At 49.2% G+C, this 11,310-nt stretch overlaps 1 protein-coding gene across 4 annotated transcripts in view; it reads right to left on the bottom strand.

Annotated features, from left to right (window-relative positions):
- Positions 1-1,636: 1,636 nt before the first annotated feature.
- GARRE1 (granule associated Rac and RHOG effector 1) overlaps positions 1,637-11,310 on the bottom strand; it is a 104,540-nt gene continuing 94,866 nt past the window's right edge. For 3 of the 4 annotated variants that reach the window (XM_031004691.2, XM_055368918.2, XM_055368917.2), the window contains 4 exons: positions 9,123-9,288; positions 8,015-8,152; positions 5,601-5,679; positions 1,637-4,542 (listed from right to left, as the gene is read on the bottom strand). In XM_031004691.2, coding sequence (XP_030860551.1) covers positions 4,234-4,542; positions 5,601-5,679; positions 8,015-8,152; positions 9,123-9,288 — 692 coding nt within the window. In that variant the 3' untranslated portion in view covers positions 1,637-4,233. The other variant, XM_055368919.2, reaches the window with a different exon arrangement.

Below are 11,310 nucleotides of genomic sequence, written 5' to 3'. Positions count from 1 at the left end.
GGCCTCCAGCACTGCTGTGAATCAGAACTACTCAAGAGAACTGGGTGCTTGTGTTAAATGGGAACACTCTGGAATAAAATATGGGCTTTTTTTTTTAAAGAGATGGGGTCTCACTATGTTGCCCAGGCTGGTCTTGAACTCCTGGCCTCAAGCAATCCTCCCAGGTCAGCCTCCCAAATTGCTGGGATTACAGGCGTGAGCCAGCACACCCAGCCCCTGCTAGCTTAATATGAACTTCCAGTGTATTCTTGAGCACTCTCAGGCAACATGGCCGTTACCGAGCAACTTTGTCCTGAGGTGCATTTGGAAGGCTCTGGGACTTGGTCCCCATGCTCAACTTCAGGGCACCTTGGCAGAAAGAAGAGTGGTTCCTACACCAGCAGCTTATATATTAATGCCCACATTACTCCATTTTCTTCAGGTCATCAAAAAAGGTTCCACTGGGGTGCTGTCTTTCTGTAAATGAAAATGAGCTGAAATGCTCCTGTGACCTGCCCTCCATTTGTGGGTCTCATGATACTTTCTTCTGCTTAACAGGATGGCATCATCCAGTGAGACAGGTTCTGGTTTTTTTTTTTTTTTTTCCTTTTTTGAGACAGAGTCTCACTCTGTTGCCCAGGCTGGAGTGCAGTAGAGCAGTCTTGGCTCACTGCAAACTCTGCCTCCCAGGTGCAAGCAGTTCTCCTGCCTCAGCCTCCCGAGTAGCTGGGATTACAGGTACCTGCGACCACACCACCTAATTTTTTGTATTTTTAGTAGAGATGGGGTTTCGCCATGTTGGGCAGGCTGGTCTTGAACTCCTGACCTCATGATCTACTGTCTCAGCCTCCCAAAGTGGTGGGATTACAGGCGTGAGCCACAGTGCCTGGCCTTTTTTTTTTTGGAGACAGTCCCATCGTTCTGTCGCCAGGCTGGAGTGCAGTGGCACAATCTCGGCTCACTGCAACCTCTGACTTCCTGGTTCAAGCGATTCTTCTGCCTCAGCCTCCTGAGTAGCTGGGGTTACAGGCACACGCCACCATGCCTGACTAATTTTTGTATTCTTAGTAGAGATGGGGTTTCACCATGTTGGCCAGGATGGTCTCGATCTCCCGGCCTTGTGGTCCACCTGCCTCAGCCACCTACAGTTCTGGGATTACAGGTGTGAGCCACTGCGGCTGGCAGAGACAGGTCCTTCTTATCCCTGTAAGGCACAGTATCTCTGCCATAGATTGGGTCCCTGGTTTGGGGAGAGGGTAAAACAAGCCCTCATTCTTGGGTCTCCTCATTGGACAAGCTGGCTGGGCAAGTCACAGCATCCACATTTGGTGGAACATGGATGTTGGTAGACCCCAACCCAGAGAGCCTGCACCCTTGCAGAGGACGTCTCCTTCACTACTGCACTGGCTCCCCCTGCACAGGGGCCTAAACCAGCTTGGGCCTTAGGGAAGCCAATAGGGGAGGCGTAGCTGCTTGTTCTCCCTCCTGCCCGTCCACTTCAGCTCACCGTAATATCCCAAGTGGTCTTCCCCTTGCTAGAATCAGAGGACAGGCTGACCTAAAAACCAACTCAGTATGCAGCTTTTCAAAGCAATGAATCAGGCAGGGCTTTCTGACATAATGTCCTCTGCAGTTCATTTTAAACAAGGATACAAAGTATTATTAAATGTATATTTTTAATAAAGCCAATAGTTATTTTACTTATAGGAGCTTTAAAAGATACAAAATGTAGAGTTCCAGTTTGGAAGCATTGTAACTATACACACAATGTCCTGCTGATGCCCTAGCAAGGCACCCACGCCCAACCATGCAAAGGACACACACGTTCACACATGCACACACATGCGCTTTGGCGAGACCCCTCTGCCAAGCGCAGCACCTGGAATTACCAGTGTTCAGAGCAAGGCGGTGCCGGGAACACAGCACCTACATGGAGACCACACAAACGGCTTCACACAGTCTCACAGCCCATGGAGATGCAATTAGAAAATGTCTTCCTTAATAGAGAAAAACAAACTGGAAAGTGACAATTAGTGACGTCACCTGTGCTGGAGCATCAAGGATTGACCTCTGTCCAAGGTGAGGCCTTTGGAGAGGCACTATTAAAACAAGAGTACTTCAGTATAATAGACTCGAAATACAGGGTACTGTGGACACATTACTGAAGGAAATAGAAAACTATCTTACAAGTAGAACAGCCATAGACAACTTTAACAGAGATTAGTGTGCACACCGTGACAGCTAACACAAGACAAGAGCCACGCAGGGTTGGTGCAAAGCACGTGCCTGAAAATGTCTATATACAAAACAGTTCTTTGTAAACATGGTGAGGTGAATGCTCAGAACCACGGCAAAAGATCATAAATACAGGCAGCAATGCATCCCCACACAGCACAAAAGACAACACCTGAGGCCTGGGAAGAGCCTGACAACACAGTACTAAAAACTCAGGTGGCTGGGCTCAGACACCCTACGGGTCCTCACAAATTAGTGTGTGTGTTTACATACATACATACATATATATATATATTCTTTTTTTTTTTTCTTTTTGAGACGGAATCTCACTCTGTCACCCAGGCTGGAGTGCAGTGGCACAATCTCAGCTCACTGTAACCTCCGCCTCCTGGGTTCAAGCGATTCTTCTGCCTCAGCCTCCCGAGTAGCTGGGACTACAGGCGCACGCCACCACACCCGGCTAATTTTTGTATTTTTAGTAGAGACAGGGTTTCACCATATTGGCCAGGCTGGTCTCGAACTCCTGACCGTGTGATTCGCCCACCTCGGTCTCCCAAAGTGCTGGGATTACAGGCGTGAGCCACCACGCCCAGCCTCTTTTTGGTATTTTTATATATAAATTTACTTATATCTGTAGAAAAACGAGAACATAATGTGTTATTACAATCTTTGCTGGAAAAGCTTATATGGAGTTAGAAAGAATAAACCATTTATTAGTAGTTAACATATATTAAAATGGTTTAATGATTTAAGAAAATATAAAAAAAATATTAATACTGTCAAACTTTCATACCAGAAAATATTATGGATTTTTCTCAGACTTTTTCAAAGATGAAATATGAAAAATTTAAATAAGCTTTATATAAAGAACTTTCTGTAACCTCAATTAATATACAGTGGGATATGTCTATTCTATATAGATATATTTATTATTATTTCTCAATTTAAGCACCATTCAATTCTTCTGGATCCATTCTGGCTGGAAAATATCCCTAAATCCACAGGATGTTATCTATTTAATGGCACATGTTAACTGAAAATGAGGTGGATTTTTTTAAGAAAAGACCTTAAATTAATTTCTATCTACATCTTAATTGGTTTGTCTTCTGAGCCAGCTCACAATGTCAATGCAATTTCTAGTGCAGGTGTCTCTGAGTGCCCCTTGACCACACCCCGAGGATTGTGGCAGTGTCCTGGCCATGTGTGGAAGGATCGAAGGGCCACAGGTGCAGCCTTGCTCTGCACATGGACAGCAGCTGGCTGGTCCACTGCCACGCACCTTCAGCAGTATACCTCCGGCACAAGTTCCACCATTCTGCTTCCATAAAGCTGGGAAAGGCCGCAGTCCCTGGGTGCTGCTGGGTGGCGAGGAACTGTCCACCCCCAGAAACCCCAGGTGACTGCTTCCAATCACAAATATTCTATATTTTGCCCATTTTGTATAAGCTTAAATAAAGATAGTGTTAAACAAACCTCCAGCCAGTATATCTGTTATCTTAAAATATTCAATGCATTTTAGGCAGGAGATGTTTTAACTAAAAACCTACATGAAAAAAAAAGCTATAAAATACAGTGATTGGTGTGGTCATCACTCAAGGTGTGGAGGAGGGAGGAGAGGGTTTCCAAAAAATGGTCAGTTATGCCCTCAGCTTTCAGGCCTGATGTCTTCCCAACACACAGCAGGACTAAAAACCCAAGAGCTGTGTTTCTTCAAGTGTGGCTGTGGCGCCTGCATCAGAGTCACCTGTGGCGCTTATTAGGCATGCAGGTTCCCTAGCAAGCCCCGAAGGCCAGATGCCTGTGTCTCCAGCTGGCTCTCCAGGGCTCTGATGCCGCCATCGTTTCAGAAGCCAGGTTTAAAGGCTTGGAGCTGCCAACCACCCTTGTCCCCAAGGAACCCTCCCTGGGATGGGGCGCACTGGTCCTCTGAGGGGCTGGTGTCAGCTAGGTGGCCCTGGGGTGGGGACACTCATCCCCACAGCTCTGGGCGGGCAGGCAGGCAGGCTGGCTGGCCTGGGGTCAGTACTGGGGCAGATAGGCTGGCCTGCGTTCACCCTTCCCAGGGAAGGCCTTGAAGCCCTTGGGTGCTGCCTTGTGTGCTGGTGGGGGTGGGGGCTGTGGTGGGGTCTGCACATAGGAGAAGGCAGCGGCACTGCAGTCGTTGGTTGCGGCCCACACTGGGGACTGCAGCATCTGCATGGTGTCGTTCCACTGGCTGCCAGGGCTGGTGACTGCATAGAGTGGTGCGCTGGGGCTGGGCAGCGTGCTGGGAAGCGGGGAAGGGTGCTGCCAGGGTGCTTTGGGTGGCCACGTTTTGGTTTTGTTATCCTGAGAGACAAAAGAGAGTTCTTAGTGGCATTTCGGGCAATGTATCATCATTTCCCACCTCCCCAGATCCCTGGCCCTTATTCCCTCCTAGGAAGCCGGGTGAGAGCCCCACTCACTCCCACACCCCTGTTCAACAGAACTTGCAATGATAGCCATGTTCTGTGCCTATACGGTCTAGTATGGTAGCCACTCGCCACATGTGACTAGTGCAAACTGAGGAAAGGAACTTTTTTTTTTTTTTTTTTTTTTTTGAGATGCAGTCTATCTCTCGCCCAGGCTGGAGTGCAGTGGTGCGATCTCGGCTCACTGCAACCTCCGCCTCCGGGGTTCAAGCGATTCTCCTGTCTCAGCCTTCTGAGTAGCTCGGATCACAAGCGCATGCCACCATGCCTGGCTAATTTTTGTATTTTTAGTAGAGATGGGATTTCACCGTGTTAGCCAGGATAGTCTTGATCTCCTGACCTCGTTCGTGATCCACCCGCCTTGGCCTCCCAAAGTGCTGGGATTACAGGCGTCGCCACTGCGCCCGGCTGATTGTTTTTAAAAAGTATTTTAGAGGCAGTCTCGCTCTGTCACCCAGGCTGGAGTGCAATGGTGCAATCATAGCTTACTGTAATCTCAAATTCCTGGGTTCAAGCCATCCTCCTGCCTCAGCCTCCTCGGCAGCTAGGACTACAGGGATGTGCCACCATGCCTGGCTAATCTTTTAATTTTTTTGCAGAGACAGTGTCTATATTACCTGGGCTGGTCACGAACTCCTGGCCTCAAGCCATCCTTCTGCCTTGGCCTCCCAAAGCACTGGGATTACAGGCATCAGCCACCACACCCGGCCTGAATTTTTATTTGTATTTAAATTTACATAGCCACATGTGGTGAATGGCTATCACACTGGACAGCACAGCCGTAGAGCTTCCTGTGGCTCTGAGTCAGCTGAGGTGGCTAATCATTTACACAAAATTAATCACCACAAAAAAGATCCCTCATTACTTTGAGGCCCTCTGAAAACTGCAGCTGTGGAAGCTAGCCCAAGTCTGTGCCCACAGAGCCTGCCTGAATACCTGGTTCACGTCCTCCACCGTGGTGAGGAGAGGCGGTGAGGGCAGCGTGCTGGTGTCTTGCTCTCCACTGCTGTGTTTCCTGCAAGAACCAAGAGCTCAGGGCAGTGATTGCTTGGCTTCCTGCCCAGCCCACCTGCAGGGTACACACTAGTGCTAGGCTCCAGCATCTCCAGGCCCTGGTTCTAGGAGGGGAGGAGGCCTGCCTGGGTCAATGGCGTAAAGGCGGCTAAGAGGAGCCGGCAGTGAATGACGGCGCTTCTGCACTGCCAGTGCAGGTGGAGGAGCTGGGGGTGGAGGTGGCAGGCAAAGACAGGCACTAGTTTACTCAGCTGCTGAGTCCACCTTCTTTGGCTTTATTATTATTATTATTTTTTGAGACTGAGTCTCACTCTGTTTCCCAGGCTGGAGTGTAGTGGCATGATCTCAGCTCATTGCAAACTCTGCATCCCAGGTTCAAGCAATTCTTGTGCCTCAGCCTCCCGAGTAGCTGGGATTACAGGTGCGTGCCACCATGCCCAGCTAATTTTTGTATTTTTAGTAGAGATGGGGTTTCACCATGTTGGCCAGGCTGATCTCGAACTCCTGACCTCAGGTGATCTGCCCGCCTAAGCCTCCCAAAGTACTGGGATTGCAGGTGTGAGCCACCGAGTCTGGCCGGCTTTTTGTTAATTTATTTAAGAGGTACTGTTTCCGGCCGGGCGCGGTGGCTCACGCCTTTAATCCCAACACTTTGGGAGGCCAAGGTAGGCAGATCACGAGGTCAGGAGATCAAGACCATCCTGGCTAACATGGTGAAACCCTGTCTCTACTAAAAATACAAAAAATTAGACGGGCGTGGTGGCAGGCGCCCGTAGTCCCAGCTACTTGGGAGGCTGAGGCAGGAGAATGGCGTGAACCCGGGAGGCGGAGCTTGCAGTGAGCTAAGACCGCGCCACTGCACTCCAGCCTGGGCAACAGAGCGAGACTCCATCTCAAAAAAAAAAGAAAGAGATACTGTTTCCAAGCACTAAGGATATGTGACTTAAAGCCCATACATTTTACTAATCACATGAAAGTCTGTTACAAGGTTGAATGAAAAAGGCAGGATGTGGCCAGATCAGAGCCAGCACTCCTGCATGCAGACAACAGTCTCTGCAGAGATGGTGCCAGATGTGACTTCTTAGAAGTCGAATCAGTCATATGTCTGAAAGAAAAGTCTCAAACTCCACCCCTGGTTCAAACTTGCTCCTCCTGCAGGCTTAGCACCTCAGTTCATGGCACCCTTCACAGAAGCTCAGGCAGAAAACTTGCGTGTCATCCTTGACTCTTCCTACCTCACCCATACCCCACTGCCAATTCCCCACCAGTTGCTGCTGCACTTTGTTCAGCTCTCTGCTCATCAGAAGCCTCATTGACTAAGTGCTGGAAATAGAACATCCACCTGTTCTCTGCATTTACTACCCTCATACCCTGCTTTATTTTCCTTCAGAGCACCTAGCCTAACCTGACATGATTTTTTGTTTGATTTTTGAGACAGGGTCTAACTCTGCTGCCCAGGCTAGAGTGCAGTGGCACAAACACAGCTCACTGTAGCCTCAACTTCCCAGGCTCAAGTGATCCTCCCACCTCAGCCTCCCGAGTAGCTGGGACTACAAGTGTGGACAGAAAGCATCTGAATGTGTGCTCGTGATTGGTCAATGCCACCCCCCACCCCGCTACTATTCTGTGCAAGTACCATTCTCTCTTCACCTACCCGCTCCCCACTGCCTATCCGACAAAGCCTGGCCTGTCCAGCAGGGACCATGTAACCCGGCCTCCCACTCTGCTCTACAGCATGGCTTCGAGTGCCTGGGAGCCCTGCGTGCCCTCCACTCCTGCCCATGGTCCTTAGTCTGCCACCCTGACCTTGCTTTCTCATATCCACAGCAGTTTCTCTACTTATTTCTAACCAAGCTCTCCTCTTAGTTCAGAGCCCATTTTAATTTTTGTGACTACTTTTGAAAGCTAATTACTACTTTTCCCAACTTTGAAATGCCATTCAGAGGTCATTTTATCCATCTTCGATAAAGAGACGGAGGGTAATTGAGGGCCAGCCCCTTGTCTAGGGTTGCAGAGCCTGTTGGTGAGTCCAGATTAGAACTCGCAACCAAAGGCCTGCTCTTCCCACAGAAAGGGGTGCCTCCTGCAAGGCACAGACCAGCACCGGCCACCCCGTGTCCCAAATTGATCCGCACAAGATGAGGCCGGCTCTTCCTTGTGGAAACCGCCTCCTGCAGGTGCTCTTCAGAGGCTTCAGCCAGGCACTGCTGGAAGAGCCTCTCCTCTCACACAGGGAGACTGGAGGTGACTGGGCTCCTGGCTTTCCCAGGGAGTGAGCCATGGGTTGCATTCACATGCCCCTCTCTCCCCACCTTGGTTTAGAAATCCCTTCATACCTTCTCTGCTTGACAGCAGCAACGAGGTCAGGCCCTGAAAACATGGAGAACAAGCTGTCCCCGTTGGCTGAGGATGTCTCATCACTCGAGCTGGCGGAGTCTCCCTGAGCACCTGACCAGCCACCGTGCAGGCCATCCCTGAAAGCCAGAGAGAGAAGCTGGGCCAGGGCCTCCTGCAGCCCCACCACCCGCCACCCCACCCTGAAAGGGCAGTCCTTACCCTGCATTCATCCCATAACCAAATAGTGGTCTCTTGTCTCTCCCTTCTTAAAACGTGAGGTTTTCCTCCTTTGCCTTATTTCAAAAGTAATACATATTCATCAATTCCCTTTATTCCTCTAAGAAGCCTATGGTTTGTATATGAAATTTGTTTTAGAAAAAACAAGGGAGGGAGAGCATGGGGAAGAATAGCTAATGGATGCTGGGCTTAATACCTAGGTGACGGGATGATCTTTGCAGCAAACCACCATGGCACACATTAACCTTTGCAACAAACCTGCACATCCTGCACATGTACCCCTGAACTTAAAAGTTGAAAGAAAAAAAAATTTTTAAGTAAAAAAAGAAATTTAAAAATAAGAAAAAACAAAAAGTTGAGCTGGTCTTTAGTCATCCAGATTTATTAACCATGTAGCAATATGGGATACAAAAAAATCCCCAGTTGTCTTTACAATAAAAATTTGCAATTCTCTCAATATACTAGCATCTCAATTGTACACTTTTGCTTTTCATAGGCTATAATGACAGCATTCCATAAATCACATGGGCTTCGCAGCCACACTCAGTTCAGTATAAAGGCCGTGTTAAACATGCCTTCACCTCACAAGCACCATCATGTAAGAGCCTTGTCTAGGGCTGAAGAGTCTGTTTTGAAAATCATGAATGTATACCAATGGCGTGTTCACAGGGATACATCACACTACTTGGCATCTAACAGCCACGTGACTCTGACCCCTAAAGATTTCATCCCATGTCACTCTCTCACATGGGGGCTTGGAATTGAACTGCCTGAAAAGAATGCACACAGGCAAGGAGCCTCTCTTCTCACAGGCCCCTCGGGGGACACTTGGGTCTCAAACTCAGATTCCCTGAAGTACCCAGCACTCACCCTTCTGTGAAGAACTCGGGGAAAGGCCAGGTCCGATGGGCATCATCCATAGGCGGCCAGTTGCCCCGGGGGTTGCCTGGCCGGCGACCGTGCTGGGCCTGCCGCTTCTGCTGCATCGCCTGGCTCACTCCTGCCACATAGCGTGCAAACTCTGGGTCTGAGCCCACTGCATTGGGACAAAGGAATAAACTGGGTTTGGGGACAAACTGGCCTCTTGGTCCTTCCCTACGCTTTGCTAACATGCTGGTCACACATGCAATGAAAGGCAGTGAGGAGCTGCCAGGCTTGTGCCCCACAGTGTGGGCTGTAGGCTGTGCCCAGCACCCTGCTGTGGGGAGATGGGACTTGCCGCACCTAGGGCTGAGGCATGGTGTGTGCCGGGGCTGTCATGAAGGGCTATGCCTAGGACAGAGGCAGGCTAAGTGTGAAAGAAATAAAAAGAGAGAAAAATGGTTTGATTTACCCATGACTAGATTTTAAAGACAAATACTAATTACTTAAAAAATTTCTAGCATCAGCCAGGCACAATGGCTCACTCCTGTAATCCTAGCATTTTGGGAGCCTGAGGTGGGCAGATCACTTGAGCCCAGAAGTTCGAGACTAGCCTGGCCAACACGGCAAAACCTCATCTCTACAAAAATTAGCTGGGTGTGGGCCAGGCGCGGTGGCTCGCACCTGTAATCCCAGCACTTTGGGAGGCTGAGGTGGGTGGATCACGAGGTCAAGAGTTCAAGACCAGTCTGACCAAGATGGTGAAACCCTATCACTACTAAAAATACAAAAATTAGCTGGGTGCGGTGGCAGGCGCCTGTAATGCCAGCTACTCGGGAGGCTGAGGCAGGACAATCACTTGAACCCAGGCGGCAGAGGCCGCAGTGAGCTGAGATCGTGCCACTGCACTCCAGCCTGGGTGAAAGAGTGAGACTCTGTCTCAAAAAAAAAAAAAAAAAATTAAAAATTAGTTGGGTGTGGTGGTGTGCACCTGTAGTCACAGCTACTTGGGAGGCTGAGGTGGGGGGATCACTTGGGCCCAGGAGGTGGAGGTTGCAGTGAGCCAAGATTGCGCCACTGCACTCCAGCCTGAGAGACAGAGCTAGACCCTGTCTTTAAAAACAAAACAAAACAAAACAAAACGGGGCTGGGCTTGGTGGCTCACACCTGTAATCCCAGCACTTTGGGAGGCCAAGGCGGGTGGATTACCTGAGGTCAGGAGTTCGAGACCAGCCTGGCCAACATGGTGAAACCCCGTCTCTACTAAAAATACCAAAAATTAGCTGGACGTAGTGGCAGGCACCTGTAATCCCAGCTACTCAGGAGGCTGAGACAGGAGAATCACTTGAACCTGGGAGGCAGAGGTTGCAGGGAGCCGAGATCGCGCTATTGCACTCCGGCCTGGGTGACAAGAGCAAAACTCCAACTCAAAAAAAGTCCAGTGTCTTGGTGCTCTGTACCTAGCCTAGAGTCATTAGCTAACAACTTAGAAAATCAGATGATGACTTTGGCCAACTGATAACCTGAACGTTAACAAAGCATCAAAGCATTGGGGTCAGCCAGATAGAGGTTATATGCTGATCCCACTTGAGCTAAAGTTTGATCTAGTATTTTCCTGGCTATTGGACAGGAGATTTGCTCATTCCATCTGAACATCTTAAGTGTGGCAAAGAATAAAATGAAACTTCAGAATGCTTTAAGAGGTGGCTGGAAACACTGGCAATGCTGAACGGGGATATGCAGGGCAGTACAAACCGGAGAAAAGCACAGATGGCGTTTACAGAAAGTGTCAAAAAAAACATATGGCAGGAAAGCATCCATGTATCATAAATCAAATGTGACTCAGCAATGCATTTTTTAGCTTAAAATTAGGGAAAATACTAGGGCACAATCCCATTATCAACTTATCCTTGGGGCACTGTCACAAGATGATTTCAGTCATGCTGGCCTGTCTCCCGATCCCCATCCCGCACTGATTTTGCCTATCTAGACGGGGGCACTAGATGGCGCCCTCTGATTCTGTCCAGAGGGGTGCCCCTCCTTAATCTGCATCAAGGGCTATGCAGATCTTATGCCCTTGGGGCAAGGTCTGTAGAAAACTACACCATGGACTTCAGGTGCAGAAAGGAACACCCAGAAGGGAAAGAGTAGGATTTGTAGTCTACAGACAGAAGAGGTATCCAGGACTCAGAGGTCA

Source organism: Gorilla gorilla, chromosome 20 (genome assembly GCF_029281585.2).
Source record: "Gorilla gorilla gorilla isolate KB3781 chromosome 20, NHGRI_mGorGor1-v2.1_pri, whole genome shotgun sequence".
Taxonomy (NCBI): domain Eukaryota; kingdom Metazoa; phylum Chordata; class Mammalia; order Primates; family Hominidae; genus Gorilla; species Gorilla gorilla.
Note: the sequence above shows the minus strand (reverse complement) of the source record. Positions and strands in the feature narration are given on the sequence as shown.